The sequence below is a fragment of the Alternaria incomplexa genome, assembly GCF_024043165.1.
Source record: "Alternaria incomplexa strain BMP 0042 chromosome Unknown scaffold_15, whole genome shotgun sequence".
NCBI lineage: Eukaryota > Fungi > Ascomycota > Dothideomycetes > Pleosporales > Pleosporaceae > Alternaria > Alternaria incomplexa.
In genome coordinates this window covers 98048-122945 of record NW_026249864.1, presented here as the reverse complement: position 1 = coordinate 122945, position 24898 = coordinate 98048, and the positions used below count along the sequence as shown (strand labels likewise).

General features: G+C 54.0%; 9 protein-coding genes across 9 annotated transcripts; 5 read left to right on the top strand and 4 right to left on the bottom strand.

Moving 5' to 3' along the window:
- Nucleotides 1–247: 247 nt before the first annotated feature.
- Nucleotides 248–5244, top strand: J4E90_009102 (uncharacterized protein; the record flags this gene model as incomplete). The annotated part of the gene is made up of 4 exons (XM_051438623.1): nt 248–274; nt 325–3297; nt 4308–4488; nt 4568–5244. 4 exons carry the CDS (start codon nt 248–250, stop codon nt 5242–5244), a joined length of 3858 nt encoding a protein of 1285 aa, XP_051287286.1.
- Nucleotides 5245–5821: 577 nt separating this feature from the next.
- J4E90_009101 (uncharacterized protein) lies at nt 5822–7695 on the bottom strand (the record flags this gene model as incomplete). Its single annotated transcript, XM_051438622.1, has 4 exons — nt 5822–5983; nt 6037–6455; nt 6503–7395; nt 7442–7695. 4 exons carry the CDS (start codon nt 7693–7695, stop codon nt 5822–5824), a joined length of 1728 nt encoding a protein of 575 aa, XP_051287285.1.
- Nucleotides 7696–8579: 884 nt separating this feature from the next.
- Nucleotides 8580–9441, bottom strand: J4E90_009100 (uncharacterized protein; the record flags this gene model as incomplete). Its single annotated transcript, XM_051438621.1, has 2 exons — nt 8580–8665; nt 8781–9441. The coding sequence occupies 2 exons, from the start codon at nt 9439–9441 to the stop codon at nt 8580–8582; spliced, it is 747 nt and encodes a 248-aa protein (XP_051287284.1).
- Nucleotides 9442–9747: 306 nt separating this feature from the next.
- J4E90_009099 (uncharacterized protein) lies at nt 9748–10481 on the top strand (the record flags this gene model as incomplete). The annotated part of the gene is made up of 2 exons (XM_051438620.1): nt 9748–9908; nt 9962–10481. The coding sequence occupies 2 exons, from the start codon at nt 9748–9750 to the stop codon at nt 10479–10481; spliced, it is 681 nt and encodes a 226-aa protein (XP_051287283.1).
- A 1133-nt stretch (nt 10482–11614) lies between these two features.
- On the top strand, nt 11615–12886 carry J4E90_009098 (uncharacterized protein; the record flags this gene model as incomplete). Its single annotated transcript, XM_051438619.1, has 1 exon — nt 11615–12886. One exon carries the CDS (start codon nt 11615–11617, stop codon nt 12884–12886), a length of 1272 nt encoding a protein of 423 aa, XP_051287282.1.
- Nucleotides 12887–13626: 740 nt separating this feature from the next.
- On the top strand, nt 13627–16437 carry J4E90_009097 (uncharacterized protein; the record flags this gene model as incomplete). The annotated part of the gene is made up of 2 exons (XM_051438618.1): nt 13627–13689; nt 13741–16437. 2 exons carry the CDS (start codon nt 13627–13629, stop codon nt 16435–16437), a joined length of 2760 nt encoding a protein of 919 aa, XP_051287281.1.
- Nucleotides 16438–16477: 40 nt separating this feature from the next.
- J4E90_009096 (uncharacterized protein) lies at nt 16478–17473 on the bottom strand (the record flags this gene model as incomplete). The annotated part of the gene is made up of 1 exon (XM_051438617.1): nt 16478–17473. The coding sequence occupies one exon, from the start codon at nt 17471–17473 to the stop codon at nt 16478–16480; it is 996 nt and encodes a 331-aa protein (XP_051287280.1).
- Nucleotides 17474–18349: 876 nt separating this feature from the next.
- Nucleotides 18350–19129, top strand: J4E90_009095 (uncharacterized protein; the record flags this gene model as incomplete). The annotated part of the gene is made up of 1 exon (XM_051438616.1): nt 18350–19129. The coding sequence occupies one exon, from the start codon at nt 18350–18352 to the stop codon at nt 19127–19129; it is 780 nt and encodes a 259-aa protein (XP_051287279.1).
- A 172-nt stretch (nt 19130–19301) lies between these two features.
- Nucleotides 19302–22813, bottom strand: J4E90_009094 (uncharacterized protein; the record flags this gene model as incomplete). Its single annotated transcript, XM_051438615.1, has 3 exons — nt 19302–19453; nt 19518–21216; nt 21572–22813. 3 exons carry the CDS (start codon nt 22811–22813, stop codon nt 19302–19304), a joined length of 3093 nt encoding a protein of 1030 aa, XP_051287278.1.
- Nucleotides 22814–24898: the final 2085 nt, after the last annotated feature.

Below are 24898 nucleotides of genomic sequence, written 5' to 3'. Positions count from 1 at the left end.
GCGGTTGCGCGCGGCAGTGGGGTCGTCGAGTAGCAGCGCGGTGATGGGCATGGGGCGGCGATGTTGAGGCCAACGTGCTTGTGGTCCGACTTTCTGAGCCGCGACGCGCTAACTACGCGACTGACGTCCGCCTGTCGGGACCGTGCTCCACCACCACCGCCCACCACTCCTGTACGCCCCAGCCCGAACACACGCACTCTCCGACACTACCAGCCCCTTGGCCTTGACGCGCATCTGGCCATGTCACATGGAGCGCCAACACACCTTCCTGCAGGTACGCTGTCTGCCCAGACCTCCCCACGTGCGCTGACCCCTCTCTCTCAGTTGAAGCAGCCGTGTGTCCAAGTCCTACAAGCCACGGCCACTCTCTCGCAGAGCCCAAGCGCTCCGAGGGAGCTGATCCACGCCCTCACCCGTCTGCTCACTAACCTCCAATCCATCACCTCCACACCTGGTCTCCTGGACGCTAAACTCACTGAGTACGCTTTCGTCTCTCTATCTCAGGTACTGCGGAATTCCCGACACGTCCCAGTTAGAGCGCTAGAGCTCTGCCTGGAATGCATCTCGACCTTGCTATCTGCTAACTGGGGAGGTGGCCTTGAGCCTGCGCTCTCTGGACAACTCCTCATCCTCTTCACCTTTCTCGCCAAACCTTCATCCGCCGAGAATGGCATCTCGGCCACCTCAGAGGAGCTACAGTCGCTCGCTCTCGGGTGCACATCCGAGTTGATGAGTGCGACGTCTCGTACCAAGCAGGGCAAAGAGGCCATGACGGCTGCGGCTAACATACCTGCCTTGGGCGAGGCTGTACTAGTCATGCTCGAACGTCTCACAGATAGCAACTCGAACACCGTCAAGCTGCAGTCCACTTGCGCCCTCAAACAAACTGTCGGCGCGATTGGCGATGACGATGCTCTTGCCAGCTTTCTGCCCAGGATAGTCTCGTCTTTGGCTAAAGTATTGACTCCCCATAGCAGTGTTCGACCCGGCTTTCGCGTTGTTGAGCAAGGCTTGGAAGTTCTTGCATCACTTCTTGTCCGTTTACTTGGCGATGCCCAGACCAAAGATTTGCCCGAGACACTACTGTCGGATGAGTCTGGCGGATGCACCACAATATCTCGATCACTCGCTTGGCTACAAGCAACTGCAACCCAGATGAAGATTGCGCTTGCCAATATCTTCAGATTGAGGGATCATGATAAGCAAGAGGTACGGCAAGCGCTCTTGAATCTGTGTCTTTGCATCGTAAGGGATTGTCGTACATCACTGTCTCTTTGCACAAGCATGGCGATCGAAACCATGGTCGATCTGGCAGGCCATGAGACCCCGGCCGACACCACTGAGGACAAACTCAAAAGACTGTTATCAGCAGACCAGAATCTCTCCGAACTTTTGCGCGAAAGTTTGCATGGTTGGATCGTCGCCTTGCCTAGATTGATGCGATCAAAAGACGACCGTACCCGCCATAAAATCGTACATCAGATATCAGTCTCGCTTCGCCTGTTCGATGAAGATCCAATGATTCTAGATGAGCGTCTGGCCGATAGTCTTCGGGATGGCGTGTCTGCAGTGTTTATCCATGGCAGGGGGCTCGAAGAAATAAACGACCGCAACACCAGTCTCGTCGCTGGTCGTACGCTGGTATTTAGCTCGACAGAGTCGTCTTCTTTCCCACTAATCAGCATGCAATTCAAAGGCCAGGAAGACATGATGAAGGGGTTTAAAGTATTAGTTCAAGAACTTGCGCGATCCAACTCTGCGTTGGCTATTGCTCAGGGCCTGACCAATTCCGTCGATCTTGGGGCGCCCGAGATGCGCTTGGCGAGCTTCTGGCTCTCAGTCAATCTAGTAAGAGACATGGCATCAGTCAATCCATCTGTCGATGATTTCATGAATCTGGGAACGCCAAACCCGAGGGAGGAAGTCTTGGATGACTTGTACTCGCATTCTCTGTCATTGCTTAACCAGCGAACTGTGGACACCAACAGCCATTGGCATTTATATGCATTAGCGCTCGAGACGGTAGCTTTGCAGGCGAAGCGGTACAAGACTGAGTTTCGCCCTGAGTTGAGTGAAGTACTTTATCCGGTGCTGCATTATCTTGGCAGTTCCAACAGCGCACTACGCGAACACGCCCTGATTTGTCTCAATATCGTAGCAGGGGCCTCGGGATACAAGGACGCAGGGGAGCTTGTTGTCAGTAATGTCGATTACATTGTCAACGCAATTGGCCTAAAGTTGGCATATGGCGATGTGTCGCCTCAAGCACCACAAGTCCTACTCATGATGATAAGGCTTTGTGGCCCACCTCTCCTACCTTACCTAGATGACTTGGTGGATAGTATTTTCAACGCCTTGGAGAGATATCATGGCTATCCTAAGCTTGTGGAGCTGCTTTTCAACGTCTTGAAAGGCATGACGGAACAAGGTGTCAAAGCACCACAACTTGCCGTGTCAGCCGACAATAAGAAAGAGGAACATGTGCATCTGAAGAGAACGGTCGTCATGAACGATGTCATCGAAGCAATTCAAAAGTTCGAGGTAGAGACACAAGAGCGGGAAGAGGAAGAGAAGCAAGCGTCAAGGGAGGCACTCCCACGAAAGCCCTGGAAAGTCGGAAAGACTCCAGAAGATACCGACTCCAATAGCACGGACGAGGAGAACGGTCGCCCGCCTCCCCCGCACACCGAGGAGTCTTCCCCTCCCGCCCCACGTGCCTTTGCTATTCTCCTCAAAATCTCCGATTTGACACAGCACTATCTCACCACCATGTCGCCTAACCTCCGGAACTCGCTTCTGTCCCTCCTTCGTACCACTATACCTGCTATTGCAGAACACGAGAACTCACTCCTGCCCCTCATTAATACGCTCTGGCCTGTATTACTACCTCGTCTACAAGATCCGGAAGCATACGTGGTATCAAACGCGCTCGATATTGTAGCATTGATGTGTGAACACGGAAAAGATTTCATGCGAACTAGGATCGATGATGCATGGAACATTACCAGGAAGGTCTACGAACGCACTAGACAGAACGACGACTGCAATAGGAAAGGCAGCTTCCAACCGATGTCGCTAGAGATCAAGGCTATCGGGACTGGCCTGACGAGGCTCGCCGTGGACTCGCAGCCTACGGCCGACTTTTCACCAATGGAGCTGTACGTTGATACGCCTACACGGATGATCTGGAATAGTCTGACCGCCTTGCTATGCGCCATTGCGAAAAACGTAACGATGCGGGATGAGCGCTTCGAAGAAATGCTGGACATGCTAGACCCGGTGCTAGCGAGAGACGACGTACGCGGAGCGCTGGGTCACAGCAACGCCGACGCGATATGGTTGCGACTATACAAAAAGCGGCAGGGGATTGACAGAGGGAAGCATTCTATGTCATTTATATCAACAAAAGCACATGAGGTAGCAGGCAAAATACCCGTAGGCAAGCCCCACTGGCATTTCGTGCGAGCCTAAAGCGAAACGATGTCTGCACAGCCACGGATGTCTTTCGAAAAGCTTTCCATTCGGCCAGGCGCGGCAGCAGCAACAGTGCAGTTGACCTGCAGTATTGAAGGATTCCCATGTAACCATACTGTTATCGTATGTATGGAATAATTGGAAGTTCAGATACTTTAGTACTAGTGCAAGCATTTCACCCGTCTGCCCCTCCATCTAGCATCGCATGCTCCTCGTTCTTCAATTTTCAATATTGCCCAGTCACTGTACCTTTGCTACTCGAGTGTCACGCTATAGATTAGCTGTGAAGGGGACTCTTTCTCCGTTACTTATCGCTCACTGTTTGGTGCACTTTTCTATAGATCATGAAAACATAGAAGAGAACCCCAAATTGACAGCATTCTGTACAATACATAACCCAACTTTCGTCATGGTATCCGCCTCACATTTTGTCCATGTCTGATCACTCGTACATGTTCTCAAGGATGATAAAATGACTTTGCGGTCTTTTTTCCCCGTTCTTTCGCTCAACTTTCAGGACTAATATAGGCATTATACTAGCTGATGTACGCCTTTTGTCACAGCCAGATCTTTGGGTCTTCTGACTGCGCGTTCTTTACATGAAGCAACTCAGATATTCTACGTTGCACGTGTGACCTCGTATAACCACAAAGGTGCAACACGAGGGACCTTGCAGGGAGTATACCCTAGAGCAGAGGGACAGCAACGTAGTCTATCATACATAAGGTTGACGGCAGGACCGAAGTGGAATTCGTCAAATGAGTGTTCAAATTGTACAGCGCGCCAAGAATGTCACAAGATGAGACTATTCGGAACCAGCCCGGGCCCCACAGACCAAGCTCAAGACCATAGCTACCAGCAACGCCGACTGTGACCAGCAAACCCACATCACCGCACTAAATCCAAACACACTGAACCCAAACACACTGCAATACGGCATCATCTCCAGGCGCACAGCACGTACTATCGTCCACGTCCCAACAACACCACAAGGCGCGAAGATGCCACCAGCCCGTAGGCACTCCCGTCGCGCTCAAGCGCGTCGCAAACCACACGTAGGCGGCCACGACGCAGTGCACTAACAAGCTACCAGCGACCCGCGCCGTCTCCTCCAAAGACCTCCCTCCTTCGGTCGAAGGCGCCTACTACCGCAAATGCATCGACCTCCGCCGCCGCATAACCGACATTGAAGAGAACAACGACGGCACGCGCCTGCGCATCACACGCCTGAACCGCGGCATCCAGAAGATGCGCCTCGAGCGCGCGTTCCTGCTCGAGCAGCTGAACAAGCACATGGAGTACAATGTCGACGACAGCGATCGCAGCAGCAGCCCACCGCCCACCCCAACCGATAAGCCCTTGAGGAGCAAAAGGAGCCACAACAGGAAGGGCACGCCTCCTCTTGGTGGCAGCGCCGAGGGCCGACTGGGACTGGGCCCCCTGCCGCATGCCATCAACCCTATGAGCAGTGCGCAGAGTACACCAGACCCGTCGGGACGGCCCCAGAACAGCTACTTCGGTGCCATTGGCGCTGCCACGACGACCAGTCCACACACCGCTGTCAACGGCGCACCTCCTACACTTCCTCCCCTGCACGCGCTCCCGCCGCTGCACGCACAGCAGCCGCAACAGCAGCCACCCCCTCAGCGCGCCTACTTCGACCCGGCTTACGATGAGCAGCGCCCGCCCGCGACCGACGCTGCGCCCCCTCCACCGCACAACGGTGATACCGACATGACAGATGCAGCTTTCACAGCCGTCAACCGCTAAGACTGCGAAGCCGGGCAGCCCCTTTTGACGGCAAGCGAGAACAGATGACAGTAATCAGAAACACCATGGGAGGGCAGCGAGGCGTTTGGGCTTCTCAGAGTTCTAGGTAGGGGGGGTATTGTAATTCTTCTTTTGTGTATTAGTGTACTTATCCACTGCCTGGTGCTGTGATTGTGAAGCGGGGCTTGAGTCTTTCAAGTATGCTCCCATGACTTTTGGCAAGTTGTTTGATCTTTCCTTCTTGCACGAGCGGTGTTGCACTCGTGTCACAATAGCACGTACATGAGCAAAGCAAAGTACACCTAGGATTTCCACTTGTGCTATCACCTTGACTAATTATTGCACGTGCAAGATGAAGTAGTGCGAACACCAAACACAGCTTTCAGTGACTTCAAGCCGTCACGATCGCACTTGGTACATGTCCCGACTCACCCCACGTTTTGTTTTCCCGCACTCGAGCATTCACTCCCATCAAAAGTCTTCGTATGCAGACACAATGGGTTTCGCCCACCTCTTCAAGCCCGTGCTCCTCGCCTAGCATAATGCACATGGTCTGGTCGAGTATACCAATGCAGCTCTATTTCTCATTCGCATCCTTGTAGTGAACACCCTTAGCTAGCTCACACGGGTCGGGTGCATAGCCAATGGTGCAATGTTCCCAGTCCTCACTATCCACGAGTTCGCGCTTGAAGTTGAGAGCGTTGTAGATGTTTGCAAAGCGGAACTCGACGTACGAATGCTAGAGTGACCGTGTCAGTGTTATACAGACATGGGTCCGCACATGTTACTTACACCACGGGCGGTCTTTCCGCTCTTGATACGATCAACGTCGCGCTTGCTAACGCTCTTGCCCCGAGCGAGCTTCATAAGAGCCGCTTCGTTGTGCTCGTTAGTGCCGATAGCTCGCACGCAGCGTGACGCTTCGCCATCGATGCAGTTGCGGATGACATCGTTGATAGAGTTTGGTCCCTCAGCCTTCTCCACGAAGACAACTGCTTTCTTCATCTCGCCCACTATCTCGATTCCGTTTGCAGTGTCCTTGTGATACTTGTCGCATGCCTCGGGTGTAAGAAACTTGACAAGAGCGTTCGAGGAGCCCGGCTCTGGCATGGAAATGGACTCAAGCTTGCCACCCCATACAAGAGCCTGCAACTGGTTGATACTGGTAATCCCCCCAACACCCTTCAAGATGCACGTACGATGTGCAGCGGCTATGTCTTGTCAGTCTAAATTTCTGTCTGCACGGAAAAGGACTTACGATTCTCGCGCTTCTCCTGGGTCGGCCATCCCTGCATGCTATCCACTGGGTCCTTGGACATGGGCTTGCTGTTCTCAGAGCCCATCGCAACAGAACGTGCTGGCGTCAAAGGCGCTTCCACCGACGTGGTGGTAGGTTGCTCTGGCTTGGGCAGAACATCACGCATGGCGGCGACGATACCAGATACTTCAGTCAGTGTCTCCAAGGAGACGTACCCCTCGTCCACGAGCTTGGCACACAGCCGGAGAAAATCTCCATCCATATCCCCAAGCGTTTGTTTGATTGAGTCGGCTGTACGTGACTCCGGGCGCTTCTTCAATATCTTATTGAGATAGTTGGCGACTGCGAATGCTAGACGTGCCTTGAGAGCTTCGTTGCTTCCAGCATCTACCTTGGTGGTTGACGTGTATGAGTCGTGGAGCTTCCTTGACATGGCCTTGACGAGATATGCCGTGTTTCCCGTGCTGTTCGGAAGCGCCTGGATGTACTCAGTCGCCTTACGCATGTACTCACTCTCTAGCTTGTCTTGTCTCGGTTCTGCGGTCTTGCTACCGGGAGACTTCTGGATGCCTCCCTTCTCAGCCTCTGAATTATCCGTCTTGATCTTATCTGCCTTGGCCTCAGCAAGACGTGCACCAAACGAGAATGCAGTTTGGCCAGGTCTTGCTACCGTGGGACCTACGGGTGTGCGAGGCCCCAGAATGGTTTTGCTATTAAGGCGAGCGTAAAGTGCATCCATTGCGGATTCTTCGTCCATGGCATCAGTTGTAGCTCTCACGACCTCCTTGGTGGACGGAACCACTTTCGATGTAGGAGCAGTCAAAGCAAGTGCTGCGCCCTCTTTGTGAAGGGGACCGGGCTTGGACGCTCTAGAGGTACTGGCGTTCGCTGGTCTGTACGCACATTAGTGGAGTCCAAGGATTAAGTAGTAATGCGTACCCTTCAACAGCCTGGGGCATGGTCTTGACTGAGCCTGGAGCTGGCGATGATGTCACTGACGGGGCGGGCGGTGCGAATCGCGACGGGGTCGTAGGAATTGGTCCCGCAGCCCCGACGATCTTGACGGCGTTCTTCTTGAGCTTCAACTTGCCAGCATAAGCTGCAGGTTGAACAGCGAGATTGCTGCGTGCATCACCAGATGCCCAACCGGACGAGGCAGCCGGCGGTGCGCTCATGTACCTCGAGCGATCCATGGTTATGGCTGAAGACGACAGTGGAGGTGGACTGGTGTGTCGTACGACTTCCTCTCGCGTGGGCGATACAGGTGGCGATATAAGGGAGAGCGCAGCCGGAGCAGACTTTCTTACAAGATCACTGCCCTCGTGCGCAGTGATTTTGATGTTGACGGTGTTGCTCGGAGTGGATGTCGCTGGGGAAAGGTTAGTGAAGCAGGGCGCGTGAGCAGGTGAGAGAGTCTGCACGTACCACCAATCCGCTTGTTCACCGTTATATTCGCGATACCCTCGATGCAGGCGTCGAGGCAGGATTGGTAGAGTTTGTCCTCGCTGTTACGTATACGAGGACGTGGATGGGGCTCGCCAGGCATGAGACAAGACGTGCTGCGTTGGCGTGGGCAACCGTTGGGGGGACGTCGGGTTACAGAGCAAGAGACAAAAACAGTCTGAGCGCCCACACGCGGTTGCCGTTCCTGGCGGTAGCCTACAGCCAATGAGACGGCAGTGATGAAGACGAAGCTGAATGCTGTGCAAGTGAGAATACTTGCACTCCACCTCGATATATTGCCAATATAGCGACGCAAGCTGGCCATACGGCTATTACTGTCGAGCAGGGAGCTCCTACCAGCAGTGCGGCATTAAAGCATGATTGTGTAGTCGCTTTGAGCCGAGGAGACAAGCGGCAGATGGTGAAGAAAATGCAGATAGTCCGTCAATATGACACAAGCTCATTTGCGTATGCTCAGACACGTCTCTTGGCTTGCAAATGAACACGAAAGAGCTTCACAGGTTGCATATATCCAGACGGAAAGTGACTCGGATGTGAAGTGAAGCGTAGCATTATGAGATTCATTTTACTTAGCTGGCACGACCAAACTGTCCGGAAGCTGCACAGTTGACGCTTACATGAAGGGTATCCAGACACGAGTTCTTGCCCTGTACACCTTGTACTCTTCGCCGAAGAACTCGATTAGATGTTTTTCTTCGTCTAGGATGGGTGAGCAGCTTGACTGGGGCCATGGGTGTGTAAGGCTTACGTGAAATGCGTGTCATGAAAAAATACCACAGCACGCCTGTGTATCCCAAGAAGCAGACAGCGTTACCCAGCATGACCTGTGTGCCGATGCCCCACCAGAAGAAACCGAAGTACGAGGGGTGACGGAAGTAGCGGTACAGTCCATGGGTCACCAATTCGTGCCCATCGCTCTTACGCGACTGCACTTGGTGGTTAAAGTTGGTACCCGCCTGCATCATCGCTGTGCTGCGCACAGCTTGTCCCACCACGACCATGCTTATGCCCAGCGCGATGACCCACGGCGGGTGGATTGTCGATTGGTAATCGGGAAAGAAAGACGAAGTCACCAGAGTCTCGATGAAGGCCATGGTATGGGCTTGTCGGTATTGGTCGCCGTTGGTGAGGAGGAACGAGGAGATGTACGCGACCGGGGTGTTGTACGCGGCCGTCGTGTAAAACTCGAGGAAGTGGAACATGGACAGCGCGCTGAGAAACATGAAAGGCCGCCATAGATGATTGCCGTTGTATGCTAGCAGAGCAGTACCGACCACGCCGAGAGCCATGGCGCATCCCAAGCAGAAAGCACGCACAGCGATGCCACAAAGCGAGCGCTTGCCGTGGGGAAAGAACTCGGGCGCGATGGCATGCTGGCTCCTAGCCGCCACAGTTGAGGTCTCAAGCTCGCGTGATGCATTTCCGTTGGGCGGGAGAATATCGACACCGGGGGATAGCGAGCCGTTCGGAGCCATGATGATGGCAGGCAGGTAGAGGTCAAGTACGGGGAGCTCGGGGGGCGAGGACGGGATGGACGATGGAGTTCAAGACATGGTTCTACCAAGGCGCAGAAGAAGGGGCCCTGCTGCACAACCCCGATCGCATGGCTTGCGGAGGCCGAACAATAGCAAGGCGTGAGCGACTATCCAGGACCGGCTGGCCTCGGGAACAGCCGAGGGCCTTGGCGCCCCGCGCATAGCTCCCGCGACCTGTACTCCTTCACAACCGGCACACCGGCCTCGGTAGCATGCGCCGGGCAGCCAGCTTCCTGCATGCCAGCCATGGACATCTCGCAGAACAAGCAGCGTATGCTCTGCGGCGAGCTCTACCGTGCCATGACGCCTGAGCTGACAGCAGAGCGCGCACGATGCAGGCAAGCTTGCAGACGCTTCAACGATGCCGGTGATGTACCGCGTCGCAGGCTAGTCCAACTGTTTCGAGAGTATGTGTGGCTGCTCGATTGCTTGTCGAGAGACGTCCTTATACTTTGCCTAGCATCATCCAAGACGAAACCCCTCTTCCACCACCAGCACCTACAACAGAAGAAGACGCCAAGCTGTTCGAGGCTGAACCATGGATTAACCCACCGGTTACTATGGACTATGGATATAATGTGCGTTTGGGCAAACATGTCTTCGTCAACTTCCACGCCGTCTTCCTCGACACCTGTCTTACTACTATTGGCGCACGCACACTCGTCGGTCCGAACGTCAACTTCTACTCAGCTACTCATCCTCTCGACCCAGCCATCCGGAACGGCCTTAGCGGGCCTGAGTTGGGCAAGGAGATCCACGTTGGCGAAGACTGCTGGATCGGTGGCAATGTTTGCATACTGCCTGGTGTTGTGATTGGTAGAGGCAGCGTCGTAGGCGCAGGAAGCGTCGTTACGAAGAGCGTCCCAGAGTTTACAGTCGTCGCTGGCAATCCCGCTCGCATTATCCGCAAGATCGAGACCGAAATGGACTCTGAAAGCAATAGTCGCCATGCTGGCAGGCAGAACGACCTGCAGCACTGACTTGTATATCAGTCACCCTCGCAATGAGCTTCCCCTCGTTACGAGCGGCAGTTTCACAACTCTCAAATCGAGCATCACGAGTTCTCTCGGACTCCGAACTGCATTTGGAATGGCAATGTAAGAAGAGAAGGCTACAGTCGCATAAACCTCCCTACAAATCTCTGCTGCTCCTGCAACTGATACATCAGACCTTGTTACGCCGTGCTTTAGTGGACTCTAGCGCTTCTTGCCGCTTCCAGCTTCCCTCAGCATTTTCCAAACGGGGCGATGAATGATTGCACGCCTCTGAAGATCCTCTAAGATCTTAGATATTTGCAATACGGATACGATTATGAACAGATTCGACGCGAAACTTGTTTATCTTGACAGATTGTTTGCAACAAGCAATATCGTAAATCTTTTTGCTTACACATCTCTACAGTCTAATGAAGCATCATTGTGCGTACTCAAGGATCAAATCCACAGATACACAGCGCGATCAAGTCGTATGAGCACGCAACAGGAATTGGGCGACCTGAAGCCTGCCTGTGTCGATCTGGAACAATTGTGGGGCGTTTGGACTAAGGTTCAACACAAGATCTGATGATCGCCTGCAAGCTTCGGGCGCCAAGACCGACGAAACCTGTTCCCAGACGCTGTCAAAACAATGACATCGGCTTGCAAAACATCATTAACTAATCCAACTTACATGCACGACATGGCGTACCTTGCGAAACGTCCTGTTTGAGTTTAGGGCTGAACTTCGGCATCGCTCGCTTTGAGGGTCTCGGCAATTTGGAAGGCCATTTGGAAGCGCCTGATTCAAAATATGGCATACTTCGAAACTACGCCATTGAGCTAAGCGTGTGCTACCTGACTTGACGCCAAGGGCTGCGAGCCCTAGGGCTTGATCCCCAGACTGTTACGATGCATAGGCCTGCCCACCATCATGCCTTGACGGCAAGGCTTTCCGAAGTTGTAACAGAGGCGATACAAATACCACAGCTCCCATCATCCTGATAGTCTTCATCGGACTGGTTCCTCACTCACTACAGACTAATATTTTCCACTCTACAACCTCAGCATTCCATTCGCTCTTTGATATCTCTACTCATAATCTTAGTCCACTCGACAGATCCGTTCTCACAGACAAAATGAAGTACATTTTCATTGCCTCGCTCCTTAGCTCTGCAGCTTACGCTGCCCCATTCGCCCAGGTGCAGGGCGGCAACGGTGGTAACGGCAATACTGCTGCCGCCACGACTGGTCAACAGACTACGAACCAGGGCGGCAATCAGCAACAACAGCAACAAGGAGCGCAGACCGGAAACCAGCAACAGCAAGGCACCACCAATGCCCCGACTGGACTTGGCGCTGGTATACAAAATGGACAAACTCCCACTGCGAACGACCTCGCTACTGCGGTCTCTAATTGGATGGCCGATACCTCGATGGTTTCTAACTTCCTCAACACTGGAGCTAGCATCCAGAACAACGTTCAGTTCAAGCAGGCTGCCACCGTAGCCTTCAACGCCGAGGTCGATGAGCTCAACCACAAGGCCATCATTGACGCTGCTAACGGCGCGGACCCCAATGTCATTGCTGCCAACAGCACCCTCGCCACTGGCGGTTCTTTCCAGGATGTCGTCGACAAGCTTCAGCAGATGTCTGTTCAGGGAATGGCTGCCGCTGGTAACATCGACTTGATCAACCAGAACCGCTGCGTTAACGTCCTCCCCAACATTGATGCCTACATGGCCTCTACTGGATCTACCTCGCAGGCAGTTCGTCCCACTGTCTGCGACCAGACTGGCGTTGCTGGTGGTGTCCAGGGGACTGGCCCCACTCAGCCTGGTGCGCCAGCAGGTAGCCCCGCCGCTGCATTTGCCGCTGGTCAGGCTCTTGCTCAAGGAACTGGCAGTGGCCAAGTCCAGAATACCGGAACAGCTGGTGGTGCTGCCGCCGGCAATACTGGCACTGCTACGAACAACGGACAAGCGCCTCAGCAGGGCGCCGGCATCTCCCCTACCAACGGACAAGCACCCCAGGGAACTACAGGTGTGCAGGCTCCCCAGCAGGGGGTTCAAGGTGCCGCCGGACAGCAGGTTCCACAACAAGGTCAACAAGCTGGACAACAAACGGGACAGCAGCAGGGACAGCAGAATGGACAACAGGCGACACCAAATGGTGGTAACCAGAACAATGGCAACCAACAGCAGGGAACCAAGGGTGCGGCTGCAGGACAGCAGTCTCAAGGCCAGACGCAAAACGGCGGTTCCCAGCAACAGGCAGGCAACGGTGCGGCTGCAGGCCAAGCATCTCAGGGTCAGACCCAGGCCGGAGGTAACCAGCCCCAACAGGCAGGTAATGGTGCTGGACAACAGTCTCAGGGCGGCAACGGTGGCAAGAACAACAACAACAACTGAGCACTAGGCTTGGTACTTGATTGAGAAGATGATGTGAAGGATTAGCAAGGTGACGGCTATGTGCTGGCGACTAGCCAATCGGTCTTTTCTGTATATAAGAATAATGGTTGAAAGGGGGGATGACTGTGGGAGCCTGTATGTAAGAATGTATGAGGAAGGAAGGGATGATATGATATAGTTGTAGATATGCGATTTATGAGCCTGCCGCCCAGTCTTCCTGTTTTGGACTTGCATGCGATGGCACTGACTTGAAGATCAAGGTTTCGAAACCTCAGGCGTGAACGCGTGGATACCTGACGGTCGCGGAAAGAAACCAGTGACGTGAACCGTGTCTTGGGTACGCCTGGGCCAGGGGCAAGTTGCGGTGGCTGCAGCACAGGTGAAACGATGTACCAAACATCAGGTGCTACAGGACCGGATAGCTTGATATATGCCAAAATGGGAGGGTGCGAGACGGACGAGGCGTCAGGCGCCTGTGCTGGTCACGACATGTCGGATGTTTGATGCCGTCTCTCACCGACTCCGGGGTTCTGAGGCGCTGACACGTGCGCAAGTCGCGTGACGTAGCGACATGAGAAGTGTGCGCTCGTTGCGGCAAGCAACATAGAGGCTGCAGCGGGCCGATGAAAGCGTGTGCTGGCATGCATATGCTACGGCGCCTTGTACCGTCGAGGCTCGCCAAGTGTGCAGTCTAGCTGAGAGTCAACCGCAGGCGCCTGACGAGCAGTTTGCGACGAACCATGGCCGAGGGCGAGGGCGCTGGCGGAGTCCAGGGCGACCTGGAAAAGGAACTGACGTGCTCGGTAAGTCGAGGAGCACGACGACGAGGCGGCTGCTAACTCGGCCATGGCCAGATCTGTACCGACGTGCTCTACCAGCCGCTCACACTGCTCGACTGCCTGCACACCTTCTGCGGCGCCTGTCTGAAGGAGTGGTTCGCCTTCCAAGCCTCGACCGCCACGTCGATACACCCGTACACCTGCCCCTCGTGCCGGGCCTCTGTGCGCACCACACAGCCCAATGCCACCGTCACCACGCTGCTCGACATCTTCCTCAAGGCGAACCCCCAGAGCGGCAAAAGCGCCCAAGAGAAGCAGGCGGACCGCGACAGATACCGGCCAGGCGACAATGTGCTACCCAAGCTCAGGCGCCGGGATGAGCGCGATGACACCCATCAGCGCATGCTCGAGGCAGCTCAGCAGCCGAGTCTGAGGGACGCGGGCATCGCAAGCAGCAGGAGGGCCAGCCGGGAGCCTCCAAGAGAGCGCACAACAAGGGAGCGAAGCCGCAACGGGAGCCGCGAATCCCGCAGGGCGCGCGATCAAAGGCGGTCTGCCAGCCAAAATCCGCCCGGCGCATCCCCGTCCAGGGCCGTCATACCGCCCCGCGCTATCGAGCACCAGTCCAGCCTGCGCTCTCTGCTGAGCGCCTCCGACCTCGACGCAGAAGACGTCGACGAAGATCTCGTGCGCCAGGTGCTGGAGGAGCTGGTGTCCGAGGGCGTCGACCTGAACCAGATTGGCACTGCGCAGGAAGAGGAGATCACCGAGAGGATAGCCGAGGCTGTGCGACGGCGGCAGGCAGAACGACATGCTGAAAGACAGCGCGAGAGGAGGGAGAGAAGGGAGCGTCTGGCAAGAGAGGGCTTGACGAGCTCCTCGTCTGCGTCGCTGCTGCCACAAGCCATGCGCAGCCCGCTTACGCGCGACGAGGAAGCTGCGCGCAGGAGAAGGCATGGACGTTCCGAGAGTGGCGCATCGACGCCCCAGACGGCAGTAGGACCCCCCATATCCAGACCTGCTCTCATCGACGCCGCAAATCGAGGCGGGCGGGCACCGCGCCAGCGATCGTCAAGCCAGGGCAGCTCTCGATCCGCCACGAGGGTAGAGCGCCCTGCACCTGGCTCGGCTCCTGCAAATCCGGCGACCGGCGACCGTCATTCATCATCGGAACTCGCTCGTCCAAGGCCACGTCGACAGTCCGAAAATCAGCAGAGAAATAGGCTCGACGTTCGAGAGCAGTTCCGCATCAGTCTCCACGCCAGCAACAACAATAACAACAATGAGACAGTGTCAAGTCCTAGCTCGCCCCAGAGCCTCGGCTTCGATCTGCCCAACAGCGGCAGTCCAACGACTTCTCTAGCTACAGTTGGCACTCCAGCTGTGCCCTTGTCTTCCTCTACTCCTGCCGTCACGCCTTTCCAGCCTCCTTCGGCTCGCCGTACTACCGACCCTACCACAGCCGAACTGCCACGCTCTTCTCACAGTACTACTCCCCCCTCGCTATCGCCTCCTGCTTTCCCTCGCTCCACCCCCGATCCGACCGTGAGCGAGACTCGATCGAGACAAGCTTCAAGCTCATCACTAGGTACTCCTGCCCTATATACAGAGCCCCATGTGGCATGCCAACGCTGTGGTAAAAACGACATACAGTACGAGCTTCACTACAATTGTCGACGCTGCGATGGTGGCGAGTACAACATGTGTCTTCGCTGCTATCGTCTTGGCAGAGGATGCAAGCATTGGTACGGCTTTGGTTGGACTGCTTGGCCCCGGTATGAGCGCGAAGCACCAGAGGGTGGTTATCCGCCCTATCACGAGCATCCCCATATCCTGGTCGGGCACCGATATCGCAGACCCATGACGCCCTTGACGGAATCCACGACACCACCACATGTGCTCATGAGCGAGGATGACCCCAAGCAGAGGGTAGAAATTGGCGTCTTCTGCGATATGTGCAAGGCATACGCCAACGCCTGCTACTGGAAATGTGACTATTGCAACGACGGCGACTGGGGCTATTGTAATGATTGCGTTAACCAGGGGCATCACTGTACGCATCCTCTTGTTCCCGTTGCCCGCAAGACAAGAGACTCGCAGTCTGTTACTGACACAGTTCCCTCCGCGCCCTCTACGCCACGTCAGGATGGACATCTTGCTCCCCCAGACCTCGACGCAACACCCACAACCCCTCCGTTGACACCGAAATCCGCGTCTCTTATGCGAGGGCCAGGGTACTTTACCATTGCGAATTTCATCTTCCGCCCTCTCACCTTTACAACCTTGTGTAACATATGCAGTTACCCTATTCCACCATCAAACACACGCTATCACTGCCTCAAGTGTAACACTGGCGACTACGACATTTGCATGAGCTGCTACCACAAACTCGTCATCAGCGGTCGCATCACCAAAGAAGACGGCGTAAACGGATGGCGCAAGTGCCTCCGCAGCCATCGCATGTACATTGTAGGATTCGAAGACCGTGACGGCGCACAACGGCGCATGGTTGTCCGCGATCTAGTAGGCGGCTACGCACTGAAAGAAGAAGACGAAATGGCCAGAGTACAGCGGTACCCACCAGATGGCGGTATAGGCTTGAGATTACTGGCTAGATGGGGCTATCTGCCGGATGAAGGAGTAGAAGATGAATTATCCTTTCCTAGAGGAGCAGAGATAAGGGAAGCAGCTGATATCAATGGAGACTGGTATTGGGGTGTTTACTGTGGTGTTGGAAAACTGTTTCCTGCAAACCATGTCACATCTGTCTAAGTTTTATGCATAGATAGTCAGCTGCCGATGCTACGCAGACTCACTGCGCAAACTTCCTCTTCAGCCAATCCTCCAACCGCTTCACCACCTCCGCAGGCTTCTCATACGTCGCCCAATGCGCCGCATCAATCATATCCGCTTGTTCCAATTGCGGCAACAAGCCCTTTTTAATACTCTCATACATGGCTTCGGGTCTGCACACCACATCCTCTCTGCATCCGATGTACAGCGTGGGTACATTGACAATCTCTCTCCCTTCAGGCAACTTAACATCGACTTGATGCTGCAGATTGCCTGTCATGGCTTTGTACCAGCACACGGGCGCTTCGAACCCATCGCGCGCCATACGATCAAGGAACGCCTTCTTGAAAGCTGGGTCTTGCGCATAGGGTCGGAGAGAGAAGGTTGGTTCCTTTTGCCCGGAGAGTGTTTCACGCATGGTGTCGGGTGTGCAGAAGAACTCTTTCAATCCATCTTTGTCGTGCATCATGTTAAACATGGCCTCTATATCGCGGGATAGAAGTGCTGGTCCGTCAGGCGCGGTGAAGAGGTACCAGTACGATAGCGATGGGTAGCCAAAGATCTTGTTCATGAGGGCGTTTGCGGCGTCGAGATCGAAGGGTTTGCGACTTGGTGCCGTGTAGGCGACGTTCAGGTTGACCAAGCCGACAACGCGTTCGGGGTGGTAGTTGTACAGGCGGCTTGCGGCTGCGGAGCCCCAGTCGTGGCCGATTGAGATGCATTTTGGCGCTTGTTCAGCATTGAGGATTTCCACCATGTCGTTGGTCATATGGTCCCAGGTGTAGGCGGATGGGTCTGTGGGCTTGTCCGTTCCGTCGTAGCCCAGCATGTCGGGAATGATAACGGGGTGGTTTAGTGGTCGGAGAGAGCTAGCGACGTCTGCCCACATGGCGGCATGGTCGGGGAAGCCGTGTTGGAAGAGGAGGGTTGGGAGAGACGTGTTGCCAGAGCATGTGTAGTAGGTGTATGTGATGCCTCGGGAGGTTTTCAGGGTCTTCTTGGTGAAAGCGTCCATGGTTGATCTCAATGCAACGTACTTGAAATGGCTTGTTGTAATTGGTAAAGAAAGGGCAAGAGTCTTCTATGTATACCAGTGCCAAGTCTCGTTACATTTTGTCCCTCACAAATTGAGTCCATGTCGGCCGAATGTTGGTCTTTGCTAGATAGGTACTACTACTCAAGCGGAGTTTCCGTCATAGATACGTCCGTAGCGGCGTTGTCGGGTCTATAAATTTAGTGGGGTGCTCCGTAGAGTTGCATGAACTTGTCTAGGTTGAGGCAGTTGGCCGGACCGTGATGTGCAAGGACACGACCGCTAGGGAGGAAAGCGGCGGTCCCGGATCGTGCATGATATGGCCGGGCCTAAGATGGAGCTTGGATGATCGTTGTTTACGCCTCTCATTGCCGCGCGGTGGTTTGGGTGATTGCTGCTTGTGGCGGCTCTCCGATGCGCTGTCGGTCCGGTCTGCGCTCGGTATGGGTCGAATCTGAACGTGGAGGAAACCGCTGAGTTACGACAAGGGCTGCGCGAATACTGCCGGTTGAGCATTCCGACACGACAAAGCCGAGGGTTCTGGTTTGAATATTTGACTTTACGTCGCGGTGCGCTTAATCGCGCGCATAGCCTCAGACCGAGGAGATGCCTGCATAGTATCATAGCGGAGCATGGCTATTTGAGTCGTCGAGGGACATTTTGACGAGGTTCTGGCTCGAACGGGTCCATAAAATGTCCTTCGGATGTCCTTCGGGTGGCAAATACTGTGTCGAGGTGCGGAGCGAAGTACAAGCGGCAAACACGAGAGATATCAGCCAATAGCGTCAGAGCGCTGCACGCTCGCGGCGTACAGCACCTCAACGTCGACGAGCATTGCAACTCTACCACAACCTCATCATGGCTGGCACACGAAGATCTACGCGTCAAACGGCAGCGGCAGCACCGGAATACAACCAAGACGACAGTTCATCCGTCGAAGAGACACAGCTCAAGCGCAATGCCAGGCAGGCGATGCGTCGCAAGCGTGACCGCGAAGACGACGCCGACCAAGATACAACAGACAGCAGCGCTCCTCCGCCCAAAAAAGCTGCTACAACCAAGCCTAAACCTCCTAAGACGAACTCTCTACCCGCGCCTGTTTCATCCACCAACCGCGACGCGACCGGCGCCCAAGAAGTCTACTGGCTGCTCAAAGCCGAGCCCCTCGCGCGCTACGAGAACGGCGTAAACGTCGCCTTCTCCATCAGCGACCTGCGCGCCTGCACAGAACCCGAGCCCTGGAGCGGCGTCCGCAACCCCCAGGCACGCAACAATATGCAGGCCATGCGCAAAGGCGACCTGGGCTTCTTCTACCACTCCAACGCCAAGCCTTCGGGTATCGTAGGTATACTGCGTGTTGTTGAGGAAGCAAAGGTCGATGAGACGGCCTTTGACCCCAAGGATCCCTACTATGACAAGAAGAGCGAGAGGGAGAAGCCCAAATGGTTTTGTGTAGACGTCGAGTTTGTGAGCGAGTTTGAGCATGTGATAGATTTAGCGAAGATTAAAGAGTTTGCTAAAGAGGGGCCGTTGAAGGATATGCAGCTTGTCACAAATTCGAGACTGAGTGTGAGTAGGGTAAGGAAGGAGGAGTGGGAGTTTATTTTAGGGTTGGCCACGGACAGCAAGGAAGTTTAGGCAGAGAAGAGAGATGCGCCACATGCAGTCGTAGAAGTTTGATTACGTCGTGAATCGATCTGAGATACCCCTTGTAAGATTCCCGTTTCATATTATATCGTCTTCAACGTCTTGATGGATTTCACACCCTGTACTGCTCATATTGAGACCTTGCGTCAGACTGAGCTACTCCTCAATACTGAAGCGCTTGGATGATCTTCGGACTGTTAAAGAAAGCGCATCGCTCCTGTAATCTCTGTTTTGCCATCTCTCTTGTCGCGTTTGCCATGCCCAGCGCACTGTTGCTCGGATGCGCGCCACCAATCGTCCTGACATACGGACCGCCTAAAATGTCAATGTACGGAGTCAGTGCATGCCTCACACGCAGTTCGCAAATGGGAGATTTTACCTGGCCGGCTAAATGCCTCGTCCCAGTTCAACAATGTGGTGGATTGTGATCCGCTCTCTGCCGGGGCTCCTTGACTCACAAAGGTGCTCCACGACCGGCTTGCTCGCATAGCAATTTCGTAGTCGTACTCGGTCGGATCAAACGGGTAGTCCGTCTTGTTGTACACTTGCATGCTGTCGAAGACATACGCAAACTCAGACGTGTGTACCACGCCAAAGCCAACCACATCTTCGGTGTACTCGAGGATGGGATCAAGTATTGTCTGGTTGAAGTTATAGAAGTAGACTGGCGCTTTGTACACTTTGTCAATTGCAACACCCAGATGTAGCGATGGGCACACCATGAGGATATCGCGGAAGATGCGTGCAGAGCGATAGAACTCTGCTGTTAGGTTCACACTGGTTCCGAATTCTTCTACCGGGTACAAGTCCAGTAACTGAGTGAGAGATTTCTCCGACATAGTCGGTAGGTAGTCGCGAACAAAGTCGTACGTATCTTGTGCGGTTGCGATGGAGGTGTTGGTGTACACGTTCAGGTCGCCTTCCATCCAGCCGGACATAAAGGTAGCGTTACCGAAGCGTCCTTCTGCGATGAGCTGACTTGGTGCCGCAGGAAGGAAATCGCCGTCCACCTGTGGCAACCAGATGTCCCCAATATTATGCGCGATATCGCTGAGATACGTCGCGTTCGAGGCTTCAAAGAGTGTTTCAGTATCTAGTCCCCGTAGACACTCAATCGTCCCTGGAGCGTCCACATCAGTAGTGTTGCACCCCACGTAATTGACCAGCGCGATCATCGCATCCTTGGCGAAAGTCCCTGTGATACCAGGCTCAAGGGACTGAGACTGGGCGATACCTCGCTCGAAAGGAAGTGGCTTCTCTCCGCCGTAAGCCATAATCTGCATTCCGATTGCGAGGCCGCCGGAAGACTGGCCGGCAATCGTAATCCTCTCCGGATCCCCGCCAAAAGCAGCAATGTTGGTGCGGACCCACTCGATAGCAGCGCGCTGATCACGTAGACCAGCGTTCATGCTTCCTTCTTCTTTCAACCAGTCTGAACTGGCAAACCCAAAGAACCCGAGACGGTAATTCATGGCCACATGGATGATTGGGTCCCCATTTTCTACCGACTGCTTGATCATTCCGTCAGGCGCAGTCGTCGGCTCCGTGTTGCTTGCCCACCAGAAAGATCCTCCATGTATCCATACCAGAACTGGCAGTGGTCCCTTTCCTTCTCTGTCAGTCGCTTTTGGCCGCGCTACGTTCAAGTTCAGGCAGTCCTCGGATGTTTCAGTTATATTGCCCAATCCCAGAGGTGGATAGAGCACACCCAATGGTTGTGGACATGCGGGACCAGGCTTGGTAGCATCGATGGTAGTACCTGGAGAGTATTCGTAGGGAATCGGTGGTTTGAATCTGTTTTCGCCGCTGGTATCATGAGCATAGGGAATGCCCAAGAAGATTTCGATGTCGTTGCGTCCGATGCCTAGGATGTTGATAGGATCTTTTAAGTCGCCGAACTGGACACCTGCCGTCATGGTGACAGCGGCGACGAAGCAGGACAGCGTAGGAAGGTGCATCTTGATCACCAACCACTGTAAATCCCGTGTTGGCTTATACGATGCGGCGAATGTGAGTCGGAAAGCTCCCGTAATAGGTAGTTGGCAAAGTTGTTGTGTTGCACAGAAACACTGCAGTAGCTGTAAGCACATAGATAACATCCTCCATGCTAGCCCCATGTGGCAGGTGCACGGTTGTGACGTGATAGACGGGAGCAGGTGCTAGCGCGACATTAGACGGCAGTAGCGCAGAGCTCATCTACATCATTGATGCGAATCATCATTGTCCAATATCCAGGTTGTTCGAATACTACTTCAAATAAGAAAGGTAGCGTGAGGCCGGCACAAGCTATCCTGCGCCGATGCACGCCACGTGCAGATACCGTGCGCTCAAGGTGAGTTGCTCGGCCCGTCAAGCACCAACAATATACCGACGTTGCTGCCCGAGCAAAGCTCCCTACAGTCGCGCTTGTGCACCCCGCAAGTTCCCAGCAACCTCATCAAACCTCTCATAGCAGTCGTTCTCTGCATCAAAATTTAGCAGCCATGCCTCGCGTGCTAGGTGAATGGATTCCGGCGTCTTCGCTATCTCATCCCAGTTGGCTTTATGCCATCGTTCGCGCGTCTTAACCCCCATCGCCTGTGCTTTGTGCACCCTTTCATAGCGGATCTTCTCGAATGCTCGTACGGCTAGAGGAATGCTTTCTTTGCCAGCCAGTTCTAGACACGCCGCCAGTACAACACCGTCTTCGATGGATTGACTGGCACCCTGGATGGATGTTGGAAGAAAGGGATGCGCTGCGTCTCCAATCAAAGCGATACGGTGCTTTGGCGAGACGAAGGTCGGCAACGGATCGCGGAAGACGAGCTTATGATCGATGAGACGCGCGCCTTTTGGCGTCGACCTTACAATCTCTTGCACGATGGGTGCCCATCCTTCTACATACCTCAGGCAGTCTTCCACTCTGCCTGGGAATTGCCAGTCCTCCTCGATATTCCCGTCGTCTACGTGAGTAAACACCCAGTTAAACTCCTTGCCGTCTTTGAGCGACGATACCAGAAAGTGAAGATCTGGACCTATGAACCCAGAGTGACTGTCTCCATCTACGAGATGTTTCAGGATTGGGTTGTCTTTGATGGCATCTCCAGAGAACCATGAGCGATATACAGCGTATCCCGAACTCTTCGGTTTGTCGTCAAAACCAAGCACAATCTTACGGCCGCGGGAACGAACTCCCTCTGCTGCAATGACTGCATCGGCAACCATCTCTTCTCCATTGACTACCACGCCAGCCTTTTCATCGTCCTCGAAGTAATCAGTTACACGTTTGCCCCACTGAATATTCACTCCCCGATCGACAGCATGCTGATGAATAATACTGTACAGTTCTCCTCTATGTCCATTGATTCTCGGCCCCCATTCCTGTTCGGACACAAAACTCTGCCTGGTGACAAACTGCCCTTTCCAGTGGTACAGATCCAGCCATGTTGTTTTCCGTGCCACTTCCTTCATCGCTTCGATGACGCCGGGCCAGCGTTCGAAGTTGCGCGCACCGTTGGGATCGAACGAGATGATATCGCCAAACCGGATTATGTCTTCCACATTTTCCGCTTTCTCAAGAAGAACGACCGAGTGGCCCTTTCGATCGCATTCTATTGCTGCTGCGATGCCCGCGAAACCTGCGCCTACTATGATGACATTGACACCGGACGGAGGGCGGCGAGGAAAGTGCGCCATAATGAAGTGAGAAGTATGGTGAGTATACAGGTAGATGAGAGAGCAATCGTGTCTTTTGTGGTAGGTGTGCTGATCTCCTTCCCCGTAGATACAGTGTGGGGTCCGCTTACTGGCACGCCACAAGCATGGCCCCACATGCAGCCTAATTGTAGTTCTGTCGGTAACTGAGACCTCTTGGTCTTCGCCCGGCTGTACTAAATTGTGCTAAGTCGTTTTCTGACTGACTCCATCCAATGTGCGAATCAACGATCCACGCACGCCTGGGATACATATTTCCATCTCCCAACTCCCTTTTCGCCTGCAAACCTCTTGTGTGACATACAGACACGTCTCTCGATATTTTCCTCTCGGATCCGAATTTCCGACGCCTCTTCCTCTTCTCAAGTTGCTATGTCGCGTTCTCAGGGATAATCGCCGGAGCTTCACTTTCAACTTCACTCTCTGATGTTCAATGATGCTCTACCCGCCTTCCCTATTGTACGTCAATCTTGGAAAGTCAGTCCCAGACATCGTTATTAATGGGCAACACACCCGTCATGTCCAAAGTCTCGAACCTCTTATCTTCCTACTGCCTCTTGCTTAGCTCGACAAGCACGCCGGTGAACCTTGGTTCCTGGGGCACGTTAATGTCGTAAAAGCGATACAGATTGTTGACGACCGTAAGAAGACGACAGTAGCACACAAGGTAACGGAATTCTGCCTCATTGCGGACGTGGGCGAAAGATGGGAGAAAGGTAATGTGCTACTTTTTCACGACCCATGTGTCTTCTGTCTTCAGATCAGGTAGGTCAGGTACATGTTGCTTGTGCTCTTTGTAAGCAACGAGCTCGATCCAAGTACTTGATGCTGAGCCCTCTAGCTTCGATCTCTGCGAACGGGTGTGATATAACCATAGTTCCAACTTCTATTCGATCCCGGAGACGTCGTTTTTTGCTTTGTAAACGACATCGTAGACACCCATTTGTATCATGGTGCGCACGAGTTCACCAACACCAATTGCATCGTCGTATCTCATGTTGCTGTACTTAGGCAAGAAGCGCATCATATTGCGCACCCATCCTCAGATGAAGGTCCTGAAGATTGGTGCATGCGGCAACCTTGGCGATCGAGTTGAGCTCTGACAGATTGACCCATAGTCGTTCACCGCCCGTCGAGATGGTGGGTACGTGCTTATCTGAAGAGCTGACGGCTGTGCCATCGACCTTTACTACACAGGCTGGGATTTGGGGTGCTTGTGGAGGTTGTCGATGGCTCACAGGCGTAGAGCCGCTGTCCGAGTTCTTGAATGAGTGGGGACACTATGATGTGCCGCTATTGGCGGCGTCATCTGACACAGTGGCTATTGTCGTCAAAGTGAACTGGTTCCTGTGGTTTTCGGCTTGTTCAGAGCACTAAAGCAGTCAGATCCGATTCTTGTAAGGAGGCGAGTAGGCGCAATTGATCATAGAGTAAGTGCAAGGATCTCCGCGTTCACCTCCGCGTTCACTAGTTCTTATTGATCCTCAACCTATCCCAGAAGTCCGCGATAAACCCAGCTACCTCCGGCACCCGTTCCCGTACAACACTATGGCCGGCTTGTGGGACAACAAAGATGCTATCAAAGCCAATTTCTCTCAACTCTTGCTCTGCACAAACTTCATCGTTCTCGCCCAGTACCACTAATGATGGTATACCAGACATTGCGGCCTTTTCAAACGCACCGTGATTGTTCATTGCGCCGCCATCTCTAAACGCTGCAATCACGGATGATGTATGACCACGATGTTCGTGCATCTGCCACTCCCTCACTGCCTCCGCAACAACTTCGCCTCTTCCAGCTCTTTCCCTCCAGTCACTTGGCACTACCAGCCGGCCGCCTTCAAGAAACTGCAGGATGACTCTGCTCAGTTCATCGTCATCGTTATCGACACCGTAATCAAGATGATGCTGATCCTCTTCTGGAAAAGATGAAATACAAAGAAGCCCAGCAGGCGCAATGAGCGTAAAACTGCTAACGCGATGTGGCCGTGAGTCAACATATCCGACTGTTAGTGAGCCGCCAAAGGAAAAGCCGATGAAATGTGCCGATGGCCATTGTAGATGATC